General features: G+C 47.8%; 1 protein-coding gene across 1 annotated transcript; it reads right to left on the reverse strand.

Annotated features, from left to right (window-relative positions):
• Positions 1-4,039: 4,039 nt before the first annotated feature.
• Positions 4,040-21,036, reverse strand: COMP (cartilage oligomeric matrix protein). The gene is made up of 19 exons (XM_075076736.1): positions 20,788-21,036; positions 18,576-18,661; positions 15,733-15,784; positions 13,396-13,568; positions 11,962-12,099; positions 11,076-11,153; positions 10,772-10,930; positions 10,120-10,224; positions 9,830-9,937; positions 9,233-9,392; positions 7,861-7,979; positions 7,381-7,433; positions 6,767-6,960; positions 6,184-6,362; positions 5,918-5,966; positions 5,478-5,674; positions 5,144-5,316; positions 4,831-4,970; positions 4,040-4,652 (listed from the first exon to the last, which is right to left on the reverse strand). The coding sequence occupies exons 1-19, from the start codon at positions 20,861-20,863 to the stop codon at positions 4,606-4,608; spliced, it is 2,286 nt and encodes a 761-aa protein (XP_074932837.1). The 5' UTR covers positions 20,864-21,036; the 3' UTR covers positions 4,040-4,605.
• Between the last annotated feature and the right edge of the window lie 380 nt (positions 21,037-21,416).

Below are 21,416 nucleotides of genomic sequence, written 5' to 3' on the forward strand. Positions count from 1 at the left end.
ATCCTTCGATAAGTAAATCAGGGCAAACAGAACTGAGATCGCAACAGGCGCTCTCAGCACGTGAATCGAGGCGGCAGAACCGGTCACGGCATTTCCCTCCCCGCGCTTGTCTTGAAATGGATGTTCTTCAGATGGAAGCTGGGTTTGAGCCTTGTATCAACCCACTTAATGAACAAAAGTGTCTCTGAAAGTGAGGCAAAACCAAGAGAGTTGGTGCTTCTGCTGGAGAAAAGCACGTCTCAGTCGGAGACCATAAAGGCTCCTGAGGTGGCTTGTCCCAAACCGGGTCCGGCTGCAGAGGGCCGAACCTTCCCGCGCCCCGACGCCTGGCTTTTCGCAAGGGAATTTTCTGTATCAAATGTAGTTACAGCCTCACGCAGATAAAGCTCGAAGGGCGCCCTGTTCTGCAAGTAAGCCGAGAGGGGTGGTTTTAAGCGCAGTTGAGATTTTTAACTAGGAAAAACGCAGAGTTCCGGGGAAGTGTGTATCCCGCCCCAGGAATGCTGTTCTCGACCAGAGGCAAACTTGGCGAAACCTTTAAAGATTAATCAGAGGCCTGTGCAGACTCGTCCACCTTCGGTTCTTCAACGTGCAATGGAAGTTCTTCCCTCAGTAAGCTTAAATTGTCGTAACCGGGTCAGCGAAGGGAAGCCTCGGGTGAGGCTTCAGCTGGTGGTTGAGGTTTATCTTGGTGACGGATCGCGGCTAAGTCAGCGAAGGCAGGGCAGGGGTTTGGATGCGGGGGCAGTCGGAGCCGGGATCGATGGAATAGCGAAGTACAAAGCGACGTGCTGGAAGGGCGCTCTCTGTGCTGTCGCGAGGCGTCTGCTCTCAGAGCGCCGGGTCTCGCCCTGCCTTTGGAGCCGCTGCGTCCGGGCGGCGGAACGTAAAGTTCATTTCTACGCGTCCTGTGGATTATTCCCTCCAACTGTTTTATACTGTGGTTTAGGAAAAACGAAGGGATGGAAGGTCTCCACGTAGAAATTAATGTGAGAACTGGCTTCTGCCACCGGGGCAGTGGAGTCGTTGGTGTTTCCTTCAGAAATTCTACGGGCTTAAACGTGCTCATAGAAACCGAGTTGAATTATACGCCACCGAGGGCAATTTTTTAATTCAACAAAATCTGCTCTGGCGATGTGTCAAGAAAGAAAAGGAAGCAGGTCTCAAATACCCTTGCCTACGTATCATATCACGAGCCTCCGTTTGGAAGGAAAAGATGAAGCTTGGCTCAATTTTGGAATTTCCAAGACATTAAATACAGAGGAGATGTGGAGGTAGAGCTTCCGTCCTTGCAGAGTAGATGATGAATACAGACGTTACATGATAATACTGACGGGGCCAAATGTTGGGGGGGGAGGGGGGGGATAGGGCTTGCTTGAACCAAACTTTACTTCTTGGGTCCTGAATATTCATGGCACGAGCATCGGCGCAGTCGGAAGATAACTGTGTATCAATACCCCGTGTACCCGTGCACCGGGCTTCGGCCAGCGTTGTACAGCGTAGTGATGAAAGCATTGTGTTCAGTCAGCTCTTAACTAATGAGACAGTAGATATCGAGGCTTTATTTTGGGGAGGAGCTAGAGCTTTTAGATGCTTTTTCTTCTTACCTTAACGGAGCCCCCACCTGCAGAAGGGTTCCTTGTAAAAGAAATGGACGTTAAGTGTATTAGTGCTCACGAAGGGAAAGTTTGATTTTAATAAAATTAAATACAGCTGCTTTTGGCAGCTTCTCTCACAGACTGGCAGCTAAAAACAACTTTACGTAGTTCGTTGGGGCTTGGGGAAAAATGTCAGACTTATGCATTTCAGAGACAGTATAATATACTGTCCTTTACAAGCTAAACTTTTTCTATTCAGATAATTTGTGGATTATTTCACTGATATATGCAATCCTATATTCAGCTACAGCAGCGGTGGCACAGGAACTCTGGAAACGTTGTCCCTGCGACATTGAACTTTTATTTATTGTGTTTTTCTATAGGTAAAGTGGAAAACTGAAGTTGGCTTTAAGTGTTTGCAATCTGAGAAATGATGTGAAAAAGCAGCTCAACTAAATGTACATTCTTTTCAGTCTTTTTTTTTTGTGTGTGTGTGTGAAGGCTTTTGTCTTTGTATCTTTGCATTATTTGTAAATGAAATGTAATAAAAGTTCAAATGTTTTTGTCTCTGGCTGCTCAGCTTTTTCTCAGTTGTGTTTGTTGTTGGTTTGCTTTTCGACTGAAGCTTTTCAGAGCTGAAGTATTGGGTGGTTTCGGTGCTTGTGTCTCTCGAGAAACAGCAAAACTAAATTATTTCGGTTAGCTGGCTTCCTACAGCTGTGGGAACTCACCTCTGCGCTACTCTTCCAAGAGGAAACTGCGGAGGGAGCGAAAAGACCCAAAGCACTGGGATAAGTCTCAAAACGTAAACTGTCCGCAGAAGCGTCCCCCGCCTTCCGAAGTCTCTCGGCGGCGGCGTGGCGACTCTCCGCGAGTCTCAAGGCAGAGCATCGGTCACGCTTCTGGGCTGCTGCGTGACTTCAGAGCTGCCTGGGGTAAGGAGTGTCTGCCTGCCTACTGGCGTTGCTGGGTGTTTGAAAGAGAGAACGCGCACGTAAATGTTCAGAGCTGCCGAATTCGGCTGTCGTACGTGCGTGCTTCAGCAGCCGGGTGTGGCTGGCACTGCGGTAAAGCTCGCGTTAGCTAAAGCTTGCGCGGTAAAGCTTGCGTTAGGTTGGTCAGCGAGGTGAGTAGAGCCGGGGATGAAAAGAGGTACGGAGGCAGCTGGGGCAGAACAACCAACTCCCCTGGCTTGGGCTGTTACTTCATAGCTCTTTTGAAGGGAATTCATCTTTTTCTGGTGCTGCTTTATGCTCATCTGCGGGACGGGTTCCTCTGCAGTGAGTACTCTGACCCGCGGGAGGGGCGTGCTGGGGAGAAGGCCGGCCTTCTGGTTGAGTATTTTGTGTGAAGCGTCGCTAAGTCGACGCGCAGCGAGGCTGTGAGTGTACCCGACTTGCCAGTGACCGAGCAAGAGGTAGCTCGTTTCTGCTCTCAGCTTGGAAACGCACCATCTCTGCCCATACCCACCTTGCAGTCGGTTCCCTGGAGGCCACGTAACGCCCCTTCGCTACCTGAAACCGGTTTGCGCAGGGGATGGTGTACTCCGGGCTGCCTCACCTGCGGGTTTTGCTGCTGGGAGAACTTAGTGGCCGTGTTCGTGGCAGCCTTAGACTGGCGAAGGGCGATGTTCTCAAAGCGCCGCGATCTGCAAGCGGACAGCCTCTGAACGGGCCAGTCGTGCTCTTTTGGCAGGTCTCTGCTTACGCTGCTGCCGCCGGAGCGCGGAACTCAACCGCCCGAAGCTGTGGAGACCCGCGCGCGTGGTAAAGCCCAGCTTTTGCCACCAGCTTTCCAGGAGAAGTTGCAGTTGCACCTTGCTTGTGAACCCGCGTAGGGTATTTATCCTACGGCCTCGGTCTAGAGGGGAGCGTCTACCTGGCTTGCAGAACCGCGCTGTTAAGCCTTCGACAGGAGCTGCCTTTCTGATGAAACCGCGAGCAAGTTTCAGTATAATTAACGCAAACTGCTCACCCAGAAGCATCTTGCAAAATTTGGCTTTTATTATCTCTTTAGGCAGGCAGGAGCGCTGCTGGGTGGCTCTTTGCCTGGGAAAGACTCGGGATTACAGTAGTGCAGGCTTTACAACTTCCCAAGTTACCAACTGCAGAAAGCCTTCGCTGTTCCCAGCTCAGGTGAGCACCCCGATACGACCGGCTGCAGTTTCCCAGTTCCTCGGCTGTCTGTGCGAGCGCTGCCGTGGTGCCGTAAAGGCAAATCGAGCATACGTTTTTCGTTTTTCATTCTAAAACTTAAGTGCCAGTTACAAGAACCGGGTAGGACAGTCTAACTAGAGGGAGGCTCTTGAAAGAAAAAGGGGCGCTGTGCGTTTGTACTGCCGAGGGCTCGCTAGCAGCACGGCTGCTTTCAGCCGTTGGAGGGTTTCGCTGTTACGCGTCCGTATCGGAAGAGTTTTGGGAGAGGAAAAAGCAACATGCACGTGACCAAGGAGACGTCTATTATTTATTATTCAACATTCCAGATTATTTATTATCCAACATTCCAGAACAAAGACACTCTCCTTAAAGTGCTTTTTCTAATGTTTTGTGAGCAACTTGTACATAGGCCGCTCTCTGTGTCCTTTTCAGCCTAGCGCTGGGTTTGCTTCGCGGTAGGTCTTGGAAAGGAGCCCAACATTCACACGTGAGAGCCTTTGAGTAGGGAAAAGATTCCTGGGAATCATCCACGCTAAACTCACACAATTCCAGCTACCGCAGGTAGCTTCTCCGCCCATCTTCTTCCATGCAGCGTGGCGAGCTAGTGTTTTCAGCGGCGCAGGCACTTGCTGTCGACACCTCTGCCGGTCCAATAGGTTTTTGTAGCGTTTAAAGGAAGTTGCCGTTGTAGGAAAGATGCCAGGTAATGCGTTGACGCTTGGTGCTGCGCAGAGTGCGGTGGTACGTTACTTACAGTTCTTTATACAGCGTACCGGAGGCAGGAGTGGGGCAGCTGAGCGCTTTTTTTTTTTTAAAAGCAAGTGTTGCTGGACAGACGTTTAAATCGGAGGTTAGTCTTGCTGAACTCTAAACGTTTCGTAGTCTTCTGGAATGGTGTCTGAGGAGGAGGAGATTAAAGCAAATACAGATTAGAAGTACAATCAGAAGCGAGAAATAGAATAAGCTACTGCGTGACATCCCCTCCCAGTCATCTGCGCGGGCCAGGCGAGCACGAGTTCACATCTTGAGAGCAAAATGGCAAACACGTCTGTGTTTGACTTGCAAAACTGACTCACCGTTGCAGCGATAACGCAGGTTTGACCAAATAATGTTCTCTTGGGAGAAGCAGAAGACTCCCAGGCGCCCCCCTCGCATAGTTGTGTCAAGGACAACTCCGGTGTCGGCTACTACTTCAGGGCCTTCATAGAAGCGAGCTCTAGAAGAGAATAAGCACGTGTGGGACTTGAGCGGGAGACTGACAGAGCCTTGTAGCAATTGTTCCTCAGTCAGACGCTCTCCCTCCTCTTTACCGCAGGGCTGCGCTAGAGCTGCCTGTTCTCGGTGTTAAACGTCCCCTCCACCACGCGAAGGACACTGTAAGCCCCTTACCTGATGTATCCAACTTGAGGCCGATGTTGCAGGAACCAGCGGTAAGACGTCTTGTCCTTCCAGCCTGAATTGCGAGGGTCTTTCCAGAGCAGTTTGACCTGGTCTGTGGTGTCTCCCGTGTGCCAGAGGGAATTGCGGAGATACTCACCCGGGCCTGTTTTAGACTTCACTGCCTACGACAGAGGAGAGACTGGTAAAATGTGCAGACAGGGGATTGTCTGACCGTAGCTGCTTGCCCCGCTGTACAGCACAAGCAGCTTGTACATACAAGCAGCACAGCTAAGGAAAAAAGGCAAAAATCCCCTAATGATCTATTTTTCAGTGGCAGTTTTACCTTCAGTTGAATTCCAGGTTCTGCTACTGCTCGGAAGGGGTTTGCCTGCCAGTACGTCTGCTCCATCTGCTTCCACATGACCACATAAAAGCTGGAACTGTCCTGGTAGCCAAATATGAAGCCAGCATAATCGTCATCTGTGGCAGTGTTGACATGGAACGTGCCCTCAAAGTCCACTCCATTGAACGCCGTGTAACCTGTAAGAGGTAGGAAAACAAATACTCCGTGTTCTACAACAAAACATAGATCCTTTTCTTCCCGGATTCAGACGGGGGAGGTGGATTTTCCTAAGCCAAAGCTAAAGACTGCCTACTCCAGCAAGTATTTTCCCAGGAGGTGGATGGAATCATTAAGTAGTGCCTGAAATACTTGCAAAAGCTGCACCGAGAAGAGAGTTAACGAGCGATAATTTTCCAATAGGACAAAAATAAGCGCCTCACCTACAGCCAGGCCGGGATCGCTGTTCATGGTCTGGACAATTTCCATGCCCTGAGAAAGATGAATGTTGACCCGTTAGTGTAGTTCCAAAAGTCCCGACTTCACTGTTGTTAAGTGATGGGGGGAGACGTACCCCAAGGGCGAGACTCCACGACTGAGACACTGTTGGACGGTACCGTTAAACATGCAGAGTCTTTTAATGAAAACTGCGTCCAGTTGGGCCCAGGCTTGTTCCCGCCTGACTCACCAGCCCGTTCTGGAGTCCTACCTGGTTGAGGACAATCCAGTTGGGGTCAATCTGGGCATCACCCTCAGGGTCCAACACAACCGTCTGGAAAGCCCTGAAGTCTGTCAGTGTCACTTCTGCGTTCTCTGGGCACACATCAATTCTGTCAATCACCGCGTCTCTGTCAAAGTCATCTTCGCAAAGGTTTCCCACACCGTCACCTGAGAGCACGATGAAAGAAAAGGAGTAACGAGCTTTCATTAATTTCTCCTGCCCCTTGCGCCTGAGGTTTACTCAGGCAGCTTTGGGCTAGCACAAAGGTAGCCGTGGCTATGCCACTGTCAGAGCACTGTCACGCTCTTCCTTTATGGCAGTTGCAAAGAAACCCTGAGGCTTCTCTTGCTTGCGGAGATGCTGTGAACAGAAGGCACGCCTCAAGTTGGAGACACTCTGGAAGAGAACTTCTCCCAAATACGATCCTGATGTGAGGGTTGTTTGAGATCTGAAAATGACGTAGGACTGCCTCAAGTCAGTACTGTCTGTCTCTAGAGGTCAAACTGGTAGGCGCTGGCCACCGGGGAGGGAAGATCCCCACGCAGACGCAAGGGGTGTGTGTTTCCCTTACCGTCTGCGTCTTCTTGGCCAGGGTTAGGGACAAGCCGACAGTTGTCGGGGCCTGGAGGTTTCTCATCTGGAATGCCATCGTTGTCGTCATCGTCATCGCATTCATCTCCCAGCCCGTCGTTGTCTGTGTCCACCTGGGAGCTGTTGGGCACTGATGGGCAGTTATCCCGTGAATCTTGGTGGCCGTCTCCATCACTGGTGGAGAAAATGGCAGGCAAAGGTTATCTACTGACACGTGCTTTTAAAATAAGCCTTCCTTAGTGTTCTAGGAGCTCTCTAGGAGCTGGGACCCTTGACAAGAACAGCAGAAGCTAGTGACTTTAGCCTTATAAAGCCTTAAGCTATGAGTTACATCAACAATAGATCAGAAATATTCCAGCTGTAGTGTATGAACAAAGCTGAGAGTGGTAGCTATTGCACCCGCTAGCCTTTGGGCCATACTTCTACTGGCGAGTTTTTTTGAGGTCTGAAGAAAATTCCACCTCCCTTAATGTCTGTCTTTTTATCGGGTAAGGCCAAGCGAGGTTGTCACGGAGTTGCCAACGCATCCGTTTTTCCCCCTCCATCCCCAAGATTTCATGCAACCCAAGTACAATGTTGGCAGCAAGCTCTCACCTGTCCTGGTTGGTGTCACAGACATCTCCCACCAGATCGTGATCAGTATCTTTCTAGTAAAATAAAGCAATAATAATTTCAAATCAAGAGGAGGATTAGGCAAGAAAGAGAACAGAGGTGTTTGCTAGCCTCAGCGCCATGGTCGTTCCGACTGAAAACAGCGCTGACAACAGTGGAGGGTTCCTTCTGCAGGATTTACTAGTTGCCCCGATGAATTCAAGCAGGGCTGTTTCTAAACACAGGTGAGCAGGGCAGGAAGAGAGAAGCCCGGAGTGCAACACTTCCTCGCTTGCTCTCCTGTAGCCAGGCCGTCGGCTCTCGAGGGGCTGCGCTTTTGTGCTGCGGGATGGCAGCGAACGTTTGCAAGCGGTAATCTTGGTGCGTTACCAGGTCCGCACACCTTGGGCAGGTGGCAGAAGCGCCGTCTCGAGTGAGAAAGATTGAACCTGTCAGGCGACAAAACAGGGAGCGCTTACTGACCTGGTCGGGGTTACTGACTGTGGGGCAGCTGTCACACACATCTCCTACTCCATCGCCATCACCGTCTTTTTGATCAGGGTTAGGAACTCTCCTGCAGTTGTCCACTGGGTTTTTGATGCCTGTAACACGTGCAAAGCGAAGCCATCAAGGCAAGAGCGCTGTTAAGGTCTGTGCAGCAAGGTCTCTTTTGGATGTAAGAGATGGCGAAAATCTAGGACAGCTCAATTCATGTAGTAAAGCAACACTTTCAGTTTTTGTGTACGTTTTACACTCTCTTAATTTAAGTTACATCCTGGCAGCTAAGGAGGATGGAGATCAGCAGCAACTGGTCTTAAAACAGACTTCAGACTGCACCGTGATGGATGTCTGAGCGTGCTATTGCACACGAACCTGGGAGGAAGTGTCCTTAACTGCATTCCTTAGAGAAAGGTGAAGAACTGAAGACCATGTCTCCAACCTGGCGTCATACCTGTGCAGCAGTGAGTGGCCAAGAGGGTGAAGACAGAACTGTCTGTGGTTCCCTAAACCATGACAGTCTTTTTCCTCTAAAGTAGACGTCTATATAGTTATAAAATAAGTCAAGGTTAACCTTGGCTATTTGACATGGAAGATTTAGACAGCGCCTTTTCAAGGCCCGAGACAGGACAGGAGCAATCTAACTGGCAGCCTGTATGATTTCACTTCCCGCTTCTCTGCATTTACCTACTACACCAGCAAATCATGCCAGCAGGGAGCTGCTTGGCAGGATGTAGCCAGGGCCAAACAGCACTAGATGCACTGGAAATACTCTGTAAATAAATAAGTATGTCTCGAGCCAGCAGTAGGTGTGATTTCTGGTTTTTGAAAGCAGACTTTGTGCAAATACAGCATCATTAGCTCACAGATTTCGAAAGCCAGCCAGGTTATTTTTCCCCCCAGAAGACAGCCCGGACACACACTGCCTTGAGCCTGTAGCTGCTAATGACTTGGATATTCCCATACTTCTTCATAAATTTAAATTGCAGCACAAATAGTGTCCTTGTCTGGACTGAGACCAGTTCGCATGGTACATCTTTCTTTCTTAAGTCTGACACAGGTTTGATGTGATTGTGCACAGTAAAGGCACTAATAAAAATTGTCAGCACCATCCTGAAGATAGAGCTTTAAACCCTACAAGAGGTGACCTGTGAAGGATGCTGGCTTGACTGCTCATCTGAGCATCTTAAGAACTGAGCTGTGCTTCATCCCATCAGAAATTAGTTCTGCTCCTGCAGAGCTCAAGCCTCTGAAGGCTGGTACGTGCCACGGGGGTCTCTAGCTGTGTGCTGAATAGCTTTCTGGGCCTTAGCAGCATATATGCAGCTCTCTGAGCGCGCTCTCCAGCTGCTCTTACCATCTCCATCCATGTCATCGTCGCACTCATCTCCCTTCCCATCGCCATCGATGTCCCGTTGATCGTTGTTCTTCACTTGGCGACAGTTGTCACAGGCATCACCAAAGTTATCCTTGTCTGCGTTGCGCTGGTCTGTGTTGCGCGTGTACACGCAGTTGTCCTGCGGGAGAGAGGGGCTGGTTCGAGGAAATGTTTGGCACTGAGGGGTAAGGAATCCAAGAGTTCTGAGGTATGTGACCAGCCGCTCTGAGAAGCCCAGCAGCCTAACTGCAGCCAGCCTTGGGTTCCTCTGAACAGCCTAGTCACTGCCTGTTCGGGGAATACCGGTAGCACCTGAAAATAGCTCCAACCAGTGCTTGACCAAGTGAGGGAGCAATACTCCCTAGCTCTCAGGGGACCATGGCTTGTGAAGTCCCTTCAGTGCCATGATGTTCTCGCCTGTCTGCCTTTTTTTTAGTCTTCAGACCATCTGGATTAAAAGGCAACATTGCTGTGACCTGCAGGTTCACTAAATTCACATTAAAGGTGGAGGCAGTTGCTTTGCAGGACCTCTGGGTACATTTAGGTATGTCAGGGCTTAAGCATTAGAATTCAAACCTCAGCATTTAAAATCCCATCTCCGTCGGCATCATCATCACAAGCATCTCCGATTCCGTCCCTGTCTGCATCCTCCTGGCCAGAGTTGGGGACAGTCACGCAGTTATCCTGAAAGGAAAGCGACAAAAGGCCTGCTAGCGAGCTGCGCGTGTCATTTAGCCTGCGTTCCGAAGGTCGGGCAGGGTCTCGCCAGCACCCACGGCCTGCCCTCGGATCCGAATTGCCCAGTTCTGGTGAGGCGTTCCTCTGATAAGCTGCTTCCAGCAAAACGTGAGACAACCACATCTTACCTTGCGGCATTTTTTGTCAGAGCAGCGTTGCTTCTCATCAGGGACTCCATCAATGTCCGTATCCTTCCCACAGACATAGCCGTTCCCTGCCCACCCCACGAGGCACTGGAAGAGAGCAGATAAACAAAATGAGGCTGCCGCTAAGTCCCCTAATGGCCATATCCCTCCAAAATTCTCATGTGAAAACATGAGAACCAGCACAAAACCAGGTACAAAATGCTTACAGGAAAAATATTGTCTGGAAGAAACAGTTATGCTGTAAATAGCATTTTAAATAGCTCAGTGACAAGCTCTATGCTTGTTCCTGAGATCAGAAAGACAGACACAGCAGCAAAACTTCTTGGCTCCAGCAGGTTGCTGAACGGTGCTGCTCCCTGCTCGGCTGCGTGTAATGTTCCGTGACTGACAAATTTGTAGTGCTTCAGAGGAAAAAAAACAGCCCCAACCAACGAGCAGTGGATCTGAGATGCCAGGAGCTTCTCCAGAGAACGCTGAAAGAGATCTTGCCCTAGCTCAGGTGTTAACGGAGCGCGGGTCCGTGTCGGGAAGGCATGCTCTCCAGGAGAGGGCAGTGGCAGACCCAGGAGAGCAAGCGCAGTGCAAGGGAAACCAGAGCGAGCAGACCTCAATGGCAGGGAGGTTTGGACCTTACCACGCAGGAGAGGGACCCGTCGCGCTCCACGATGCACTGCGCTTTCTCGTGGCATGGACTAATTTCACCGTTAGGGCAGCGTCTCACTGCCTGGCTCTTGCAGCCAGACACTTGATCCCCAACAAAGCCAGGTTTACAAGCCCCGCACTTGTAGGATCCCTGCAAGGAAAAGCAACAGGGAATTAACTATGAGTCCAGGCAAACCTTTGCTGTAACCTGCCACAGCAGCTGGATTGCCGCAGCTAACAGAGAGCCCGGTGGCCGGGGAAGAGAGAGCCACGTGAGGCTTTGCACTAGTGTTTACCCGGGTGTTGATGCAGATGGAGTTCGGGACACAATTTCTGGCGGCACCTGTCTCGCATTCATTGATGTCGGTACAAACCTGCCCAGGAAGAACAAAATAGTCATTAATTTCACTCTTAAACAGCTGCCACATGAGAGTACAGAATTAGGGCACCACTAGATGCAGGAGCAAAGCCCCTGCCACACCTTACTAGGACCCACAGCTCAACATTTTCCTTTGGAGAAGCTCGAGTCAGGTCCCAGCGATACCCCTGACCCCAGGCAAGCGGTTCACCCTCTGCAGAGTCACCAGAGATTTTAGCCTGGCAAAACAGCTTAGCTCTGAGCTGAGCTGTCAGAGTATCTCCTTACTCTAAAAGGATAGAAGAGAGTCAATGGAGCAAGAAGGTCAAAGACTGCATCCTGTGACCAGCTAGCAGCTCTCTAAATAACACAAGCCACATGCCATTCCTGCTTTTGGCAATATATCCTCATAAACTGTACTAAGGCTAGGTGGTTTGTTTTGGGTTTGTTTTTTAACTTTAATCTGTCTATATCTGTCTGGGAAGGGGAGGGGGGCAGCAGCTGCACCAACTCTTCTGTGTCCTACTATGAAGGATTCCCCAGGCTGGCTTCACAGCCACAAAGACATAACACAGAGACATAAGATTTGGTCCAGCATAAATTCAGCAGAGGGAAAGTCCTGGAGTGGAGGTTGCTTTGCTGTTGGTGTGCTAGGACATCCTCGGCAAGTCACTCCTCTCACTGCACCAGTCTTCCCACCAATACAACCCAGTCAACTTGTATTTCCCTGCCATTTCTCCAAGGGCTCCAAGACCTTTGAATTAGTTACAGAGGGGAAAGAGTTAATGGCTTCTGCAGGAGACAGAAACCTTTCTGGCCCTTACCTGTTTGTTGGCCCTGGCGTAAGCTAGCCCAACTCCTTCGACCATTTGCCCAGTGAAGCCGGGAGGGCAGGGATCACAGCGGAAGCCAGGGCTGGTGTTAATGCACTGGACCTTCGGGAAGCAGGGGTTTGCGTTGCACTGCAAACAAGAAAGGGGTTGTGCAGAACTGTGAGGCGGGCTCGCTCAAGGCCAGCTGTGAAAGCAGCTCTCAGAGCAAGCCTTGCTGGGTGAGATCCAGCTATTGTGCTTTTATTTTTAAAGAATAGAACAAAAATGCATAGAAGTTCCTGGCTTTCCTTGCAAGTGGAAAATGCAGCTTCCCCATCTCAGTTTTCTCCCAAGTCCCAGTATGTGCAGACAAGTAAAACAAATCAACTTTCAGGACTAATTCTTCTTAGGGGACATCAATTGCCCAGGCAAAGAGCTGGCTTCACTTCACACTCTCCTTCCTGGCCGCCTCTGAATCCAGAGAACCGGATAATTTCTTACACTGGTTTTGAAAGACAAGAGCAGTTGTTTGTTTACTACGCTGGGAAGCAGGTGTCTTTCCTAAGTCGGCATTAACGCTTGCTTTATTTTCGCCGACACTTTCTTATTTTCACTGAATTCTTATGCTCTGTCCTGGCAGATGCGTTACATTAATACAGCAGTTCCCCCGTTTCGGTTACTAACAGATTAGCGTCAATCTTAAAATGTCTCATCGACCCTTTTAACTTCAGCAGGTTTTTAAACTGCAGTGTTATAGAGGTGATACGGCTTTGCAAGGCACTTGGAGTTGCTTGGTGGAGTAATCAGCCAGAATAGGAGTATGGTTTGGGAACCACAGAACTAAGGAGTCTTATGGACATGGAAAATTAATGGTTGAATAAAGCTTTACACACACACACAGAGAAAACTTGATGGAATGCCACACTTTCTAAAAAAAAAAAAAGAAAACTTAAACATCATCTGCCTAGCAAGGTTTGATTTAAAGGCAGAAGTAAAGCAATACAAGTAGTGTGGTAAGATTTATTGGACTATTATAATATATTATAGGATAAAGAATTATTTGGGAAGCATTTGATTCTCTTCCACATATAATAAATCTTATCTCTAACAACTCATCAGCCATTAGCTGAAAAGACTGTAAGACCAAAAGGGACCGTTCTGGTCTTCCAAACTCACCTCCCCGCGTGTTACAAACCAAAAGATTTATTTTGTTTGAGCCCATGTATCTTTTAGAAAGGAATGCCTAGCTAGACTGGATATAAAACCAGCATGGAACAGAGCTTAAGGGAGGGTGAGATAACAGACTTCCTTCCAGCGAAATGATGTTTCTCTTGAACTTCAGCTCCTAGGGGAATTGCAAGACTTTACAACCACAAGACAAACCCACAACACTCCAAGAAAAGCAAGCCGTTTTGTAACTTCCAGCCTGTCCTACTTGTTTTTTACCTCGTTGATATCTGTGCAGTGTGACCCATTGCCTGAATAACCCGGGGGACAGGGTCCGCAGCGGAAGCCCGTGCCAGTCTCAGTGCAGGCCACTCCAGGGAAGCAGGAGTTTGGGAGGCATCTGTTAAACTGTGTCATGGTGATGACAGGGCCTGTCGCCTCGGTGTGCATGCCTGGAGGACAAGAGGAACGTTAAGAACAGAGCTGTCACTGCCAGAGACTATCATCAGGTGGTCCCATCGTCTCAGACAGCATCAGTGTGCTTCATACACGTGACAGGTCCTTGCATCCTCTCTGAGGGTTGAGCAGTTGTAACTCTATTTTGTAAATGGAGAAAAATGAAGCCAGAAGCAGCAGCTTGACAGATTTCTGAGTCAGAGCAGACAAAAAATAAACAAGAAACCCCAGAAGTCTTAGCTCCCAGTCCAAAACTCTTGTCGCACTCCCCTCCTTGTTGGTGCAATGCCCTTGCTTTTGGAGTTCACAGAGATCAGTTCTCTCCCTGGTTCCTCTACAACTACACCTCGCTGGCAGTATGGACTCAGATGCCCGGGTAAAGCAGAACCCACTCAGCACAGGCTTAAGGCTGGGAAGCATTGTGGAGGGCTGTCAGCCAAAATCTCTGCTGTAGAAGGCAGGCATGTTAAAGAGGTCAGCTTGGTTTGAGGCAGGAATACACTCACATCGGGCTCACGTAAGGCTCTCATGCCATAATGTTATGCGCACCGTGCTACCTGTTATCTCCACGGGGCTAGGAAACCTCACTCCCTCCTGGCAGATGAGAAATCAGTCTGTTAGCCGGATGTTACTCGCTTCTAGGCTGGACTACAGCAATATGGTCTAGCTAAGCATGAAGCACTGTGACGTGTAGGAAATTCTAAGCCATATAAAATGCTACTGCAGTCCTACTCAAGCATATCCAGCCTGTCCCAACACCACCGCACACCAGCTTCCCTTGGAGTTTTCAGCCAAATGCCAGGTTTTTGTCCTTATCCTCGTGACGTGACCCACAGTGCAAGAGAACTTGCAAAATTAATCTGCACGGGACACAGAACTTCGCCGAAGGCCAATTCAGGACTGTGAATAAACTTTCCCGGAAACTAGATTTGTCACAAGTCTCCCACACCCGCTGCTCTAAGTGTCAGGGACACTTTTTGCTCCTGCTTTTTCTTGCTTAAAAGCCCAACATAAAAAACCTGAAACAAAACAAAAAACGAACACGCTACCACCACCACCAGCAAAGTCTTCACTAAAAACAAGGCCTCCTCTCTTCACGCTTCTCTTTCTGAGAAATAATGAGAGAAGCACACGACCCTGTGAGTCACATTGTTCGATGCATGACTAAAAGAGGCCGAAACTCTACAGCGAGGAGTACAGAAGAACTCATACAAAGCAGAATAGCAAGTGAGGAAGGCAGAAATCAAGTAACAGAGAGAAAGTTCAGGACAGTTTTATGAGCAAATTATTAAAACGACTGCTGCGGATGAATGCGTTTCTGTACTGCAGGTCCCAAAAGCTTCGGCTAATCTCTTTTCCAGCAGAAGTACAATTTCTCCAAATCCAGAAACGGTTATTGCTCCACCCTTTGAGTGTACTGGCAAATAACAGAGCATCTCCAAGAACCGTGCTTTCTGAAAGCCAGATATATTGGAAGTAAGTCCCAGTCTAGAAAAAAACGTTTACTGGGGAGCAGAGGGCAAGATTTGCATGGGAAAATTTAAGACCCTGTTTCCGAACCCTCTGTAAACAACCTCTTTGCTTGGACGGTGGCAGCACTAGGATGGAAGGAATAGCAGAGCGATGCCTCTTGGGGGTGATGTTCTCTTCCACTTGCAGCTCAGGAGTAGCCAGCTGTATCCCACAGGATACCCAGCGTGCGCTCCCAGGCAGTTCTACCACTGGCCGTGGGCTGTGTTGTTAGGAGACGTGGTTGGGCAGCTTTTGCACTGCAATGACGATAGCATGGTGTATCACATAACCACTAACAAAGCTTATTTCAGAAATAGTGGAAGTAAGAGAATGCTGGGGCTTTGCTGGAAGGAAAGACAAGCTTTTTAAGGCTACTTCTGCACCCCATGCTCAGGAAAGGGGTAATAGGTGCAGCGGCCATCGAACCACGAGAACAGCACGGAACACTGGTCCCCGCATGCAGAATGTCGTGGGGAAAGAAGTCGTCACTGAAATTGAGTATTACTTTGTGACACTCGGGATAAGTGTGAAACAAGCTACCTCCTTTGGGGAGATGGTCACAGGTGGCATTTCACTACTTGCTTGGACACAAAGGTATGAAGAACTTGGAGGAGGCAGCTGAACATAGGACTCAGCTCAGTAACTCACCACAGGCATCACACTCCATGACTGTGTTCTTCAGGAATGTTATCTCCTTAATCTAGAAGAAAACAAGAACCACCACTTAGCCAAAGGCTGAGTTTTGCTCCCACGAAAACCAATAGCCCCACTGCCAGAAAACAGGGTGTCTCTCAGAGGGCACAGCTACTTACAGATTAACTCTTACCCCAAAGTATGCTCCTGGAAGCGAGGTGGCTTGTATTCCATGCTGTAAGTTACTCCTACTGTACTGTTTCTACAGGCTAACGTGATAATACTGATAGAGGAACCCTCAAACTTGGATACAAGGCGTGTTAGCGTGAATCTAAGGAGTGTTACTTAGTGTGAATCTAAGGGATATTGTATATGATGAAGTTAGCGTGAATATAGACTCTTTCCTCCTTGATTAAGCATTGTTAATAGTTAATCTAAGACTAGGTGCGAGATGTCTTGGCCATCAGCTCACTCATTTAATTAATGACAAGCGTTTCTTTTTAGAAGAAAAATGAGTGAGAGTTGCTAAGAGAAAACAGTTCTAAGTTGTCTCTACGTAACAGGAGTTAGGATGCCCCATCCATCAAGATCACCAAAGACCCCTGAAGAAAGGAAAGCATGCGTGGAAGAAACCGAAGCGGAGCCAAGAAGAATGACTCAGTGTCAATTATATAATTTACGTAGATTAGAATGAAGATACATTAGATAGGTGTATTAGGTAGAATATCTATGGACATATTGTATAAATATGATAAGGTAGCCAGCTTCAGTGTGCTTGATTTGTGGAAAACCACAGAGCACCCAGGCTTGTGCAACCCTGAAATAAATTTGCAGTGTCTCTCCTGAGCGTGTGATCATCAGCTCGTTGCACACCGGGCGATGGATCCACTTTTCGGATAACAATACTATTCCATCACCGATGCAGGGAACATTTGAAGACACAGAAACAAGTGCCATAAAGAAACAGGTATCTACTTTGTTTGGGTCTTCTGCTCTAGATGCTGCTGAACTAGCATAGACAGGTCTGCTTTGCATAGGTCCACGTACTGCACAGGCGAAGTCAGGAGGAGGTTCCCCTCTGAGTCATTTTTGCATATATATGAATAATCTCTGACACTGCTTATGCCATTCTTTGGCCCTAATGCTCTTGCCATGAGGCTGTTTAGAATCTATTCACAAAAGCTCCTCCCTCCAGACTTTCCCTGATCTCCTCTACGCTCCTATTCCTTTAATCTTGCTTCAGTGAAGAGATAATCTGTAGCATCAGCAGCGCAAAGGTGCCATTCCTTTGGTGAAGAAAGGAATATGGGACAGGCACAAGTAAGCATGTCAGTCTCAGGCTAACATTTATACGACTCCCTAGCATCTTAGCAATCCTAGCAGCCTTCTTTCCTGCAGGAGCCTTACTGGCTATCTACAGCTGATGGTCAGGACCACCCTTCCACACCCTGTGGACTTGACAAAAGCTTCTACTTATGTCTCTCTGCCACCTCCCAGGTATAAGAGCAAGCTTTCATTCTGTGTTAGAGTCTCTCTTCCCTCCACCATGGCCTGGGGTCATGTATTTTGAATAGTTAATGCAGAGAGAGACCTAACCCAAATCGCCAGGCCATCTCCCATTAGAAGCGGGTGACAGCAGAGCGGAGAATTCGGAGCCCTTCTCAGGAGTATCGGTGATTCCTTTGTGCCAAGAATCCTTCAGCCTTTGGCTCAGGGGAGCCAAATGTGGCCTTTTATTGTTCTGCCTTTTGCCAACCTCATTGCCAACATCCCAAATGCTGAATCAAGGAAAAGTAGGTTTTAGAAAATCTTTGCACAAATTAAGAAATTATGAACTGCCACCTTGGCTCTCCAGTGGTATATGCAAGTTTGTCTTGTGAGGAAGCGTTTTCTTGAAAGCGCTGTTGAGAAAAAGGCCGTGGATATAAAAAAAAAAAAGGAGGTGGCAAGAGCGAGAGAAAGAACAAATAGAAAACCTGTATGGAGAAGCAGCCCTAAGCTGGAAGGGAACACTGGAAATCATTGCTCGAGGCTGCCAGGAACCATGTCTGACCTGATTCCTAGTAAACACTGGGTATTTATGCAGCAGCCTGAAATGTGAGAGTAACTCAATGCAACACATGTTTTTGCAGATTAGAGGCCGCCCAGTTTGCCCTGGCACAGAGACCCGTCTGCCATTCCAATTATCTGGCAGGCAGAGGCTGCTGCCCTCAGCTCCCAGAGTGGATAAAGGGAGAATGGAACCTTTTTCTATACTTAAAAAGAGAGTTGACCAGACAAACCACCATCTCGTCATTAAAACGGGAAAAGATCTAAGCACCCAAGAAGTTCCAAATTCCCCAAGAAATAACTGGAGCCAGAAAGGCTTAGGATTAACACAACAAGAGGAAAGAGTGAATACAGAGTTTGTTTAGACTCCACATGACTTCCCTTTCCAGGACCCTAATAGATGGCTGAAAGGTCTCTTCCATCTTCCAAGTTTGGACTCTCTACTGATTTCATGAGCCCACAAAAGCAAGGAAAAAGTTACTTGTTTTTCCAGTTAAATATATACCTGTGTGTGCGTGTCTCCTTCTCAAGCGCTCATTCTCCAAGTACGCTGTTTTTCAGCAGACGCGGTTCTAAGCAGCAGAATCTGGCGTTCAAATGCATCCGCTTTATCTCAGAATTACGGGTCTGATGGTGAGACCACCTCTTGATTCTGGTTTGCGGTGCAATATTTCCATTGCTCATTTCACTTAACGCAAGAAGAACAGCCCCCCACCTCCCCCCCAATTCCAGAACTCCGCAAACAGGGCCGACGATTCAGAGATCTCCCTTGTGCCGAATATAAGGAATTAGGCCCCTTTCTCACCTACCTGCTGTTTCAACAAGTCTCGAACTTCCATTAGCACACGGTTAGTTTCTCTCATCTCTTCCAGCATTTCTGGCCCAACTTCACCTCCTAAAACAACCAAAGCGGTTGGGAAAAACACAGAAGAGCCATTAGCAGTACAAACCAAGCGACGTTAACTTCAGCTTAATATTAAAGATACAGACTCCTCCACACCAATCTGCGCCAGTCCCTAACTAGAAGCTTGCTGGAATTAACAGAGACTTGCAGTTAGGGTAGGATTTGCGCTGGGGAGGGCAGACAGTGATAATCAGCCATGTCTGTCAGGTAGGTAGCAGCTACATCTCAGCAAACAAATTGGCCTGGCAGTCTGGCAGTTGTGGTAGCTGTTAATCTGGCGTGGTCTCTGCAGTTCACACATAGGAAAGCTTTGCTGCCAAAAGAAGCAAATTAATAATTCAGTGCTGTGGAAGCTGCTATGAAGGGCACCACTAAAGTAAGGCTCTTTGCTGAGTCTATCCCAAACGTGCTGCCAAGCACTGAACGTGGAAAACCAGCACATCAGCCGTTGCCTCGCCTGTTCTCAAGGTACAGGCTTTTTTTCTTGCTGGAGCTGGGTTCGTTTCGGGTAGCGGCAGTTTCAAACTGCGCGTAGTCGCTTTGGGACACAAAGGATACATCTGCTCATCCATGCAACACTGCAAAATCCTGTTTAAGCTATGCTGAACAGAGGATATAAATCATCTTACAAGGTCATCTAGGGCAGATGAATATGACTTTTCCCTCCCACGTGCTAGATTCCAGGCTCGCCTGGTCCTTTGAGACATGCTAAAAATGTAGCCTATACTCCAGCTTCACTCAAGAAGAATGAATGGAAGTGGCTCATTGTTTCTAGAATTATGTAAGTTTTAAGAAAACTTGAAGCATTTCAAAACAATTGGACGCAACATACAACTCTGGTATTCTCCCGTCTGCCACGAGAAAGTACAACCTCCTTTCTCTAGTTTTTTGCAGAGTCATCGATCCTCTAACAGAAGTCACACCTTGCCCTCAATGTAAGCAAACCTTTACACAAAGAGAGAAATAGCAGCATCTGCAAACAGCGCTGTGTGTTCAGGGGAAAATTAGCTGGAGTTAGGGGTCTGCCTCCTCGAGCACGAAGAGTTTGCCGGTGCCAAAGGCGGGGTGTGAGCCCATGCTACTGACTCAGTACAACGCTTCGGCATTCTTATGTGGCAGATGAGCCGAAAAGCCTCAGGGGTCTTCCCCGCACAGAACCAAGAGGGCTTCATGAATACCTGTAACCCCTCCAATACATTTTGGTTTGGGAACTAAATTGAAAATACCACAAATGTGTCATTCTAAGACAGAAAGATTGAATTAAAGTGACGTTTCTTATTTTATTGAAACAAGGAGCTTGCACATCATTTCCAACTTCAACCAGAGGTTTTGAGTAAGCTCTGCATGAAGGCTTCAGGCAGCTTCTGTTATTCTGGGGAATAATTTTCCATCCCTAGTAGCAAGATGTAATTTAAAATAAAAGTTTCGGGTTTTTTTTTTAAATATTTAAATTCACAGTAATGATTCAACCACTCAGGAGCAATTTCCAAAGGAACTCTCTGCACTTGCAGACTTTTCCATTACCATGCATCCTTCTCCGTGGACTCAGTCTGTGTCCAGGAGCACGCACCTGAATCTCTGGTACAAAGTCTGAGTCTGCCGGATCTTGCAGGCTCTCGGAGTTGAGCATTCCCCTAACAGGCTGTTCAGAGAAGTGGAACTGTTGTTGTGACTGTAGCATGGCTATGTTCCTAGAAGTCAGGGCTTCCCTGAGCTCTATGTGAACAAGCAGAATATCCAAGGATCCTGCCATAGGACATTCTGTACAATCTGTTTTTATAACTTAAATCACATCCAAAATGCAGACACATGTAAAGTGTCTCTTGCAGGTCTTTACAAAACACACCAAAATTTCCAGTTGCCCTAAATAAATGTTTTTTCTTAAAAAAAACTTCACTGCTGGGGGGGGGAGTGGGGAAAAATCTAAGACTGAACATTTACATAGTTAAGCTTCAAGTTTCATATGAAACTACAAAATCCCTAAATGTTTTTAGGCTTCAGTAGGTGCAGCTGAAATGTTACCTTCTTCCTCATTCCCTTCTGCAAAAGCATAATTTTCACAGTGGTCTAGAAAGCATACGAGTCCAGAAAATATAGAGGTAATTCAAATTACTTACCTGCTCTTCTCTGCTGACATGAGGAAAAAGGACAAGAGAGGCAGAGGAGAAAAACAAAGGCTAGAGCTGAAATCATCTTTGAATCTCCAGGCAGTGTGGATGGATGGGCTTCTCTTGCAACGAATTTTTAACCTGCAGGTTTGCCTCTGCTCCCCATTAGTGTCTGTGGTTTGCTATTTATGAAGTTGCATTCCTTCCTCTGAAGTTCTTATTCTCTGATGCTGGACGAGGGGTGGACGTCATTTCTGGCTGCTAGTCCACAGAGAACGTTACAAAAGTAAACAATATGAGAAACTCATCAGGAGAGTAGTTTAATTTTTTTTTTTTTTAGACCAGCTTGCACCAAAATAGGTCAGAAAATTCCAGAATTAAATGGATTTTTTGGATTGGGGTTTTTATTTCGTCTTCATAGACACAGGACAGACGGATGATTCATAGCCCTGTCCCTCACAGATTTTCCTTCTAAAACTGCTCAGAAGATCACAAAAGCTATGAGACATCTGGACTTCACTGGAGTTTCAGAAAAGGCTCTTTAAACTCTCAAAAGACAGTTTCACCACTCACACTTAGGGTAGAATTATTGAACCATCTTCCAACTCCAAAGAGGAGCTATCACATCCTATTTCAGA

The sequence above is a fragment of the Phalacrocorax aristotelis genome, chromosome W (genome assembly GCF_949628215.1).
Source record: "Phalacrocorax aristotelis chromosome W, bGulAri2.1, whole genome shotgun sequence".
Lineage (NCBI taxonomy): Eukaryota > Metazoa > Chordata > Aves > Suliformes > Phalacrocoracidae > Phalacrocorax > Phalacrocorax aristotelis.

Excerpts from the sequence above, each read along its gene's own strand:
- COMP (XM_075076736.1), bottom strand. The coding sequence starts at position 20,863 with ATGATTTCAGCTCTAGCCTTTGTTTTTCTCCTCTGCCTCTCTTGTCCT. Across the intron at positions 10,931-11,075 it reads CCATCTGCATCAACACCCGG|GGATCCTACAAGTGCGGGGC; the intron begins GTAAACACTAGT and ends TTTTCCTTGCAG. Across the intron at positions 5,675-5,917 it reads CGATCCCGGCCTGGCTGTAG|GTTACACGGCGTTCAATGGA; the intron begins GTGAGGCGCTTA and ends TACCTCTTACAG.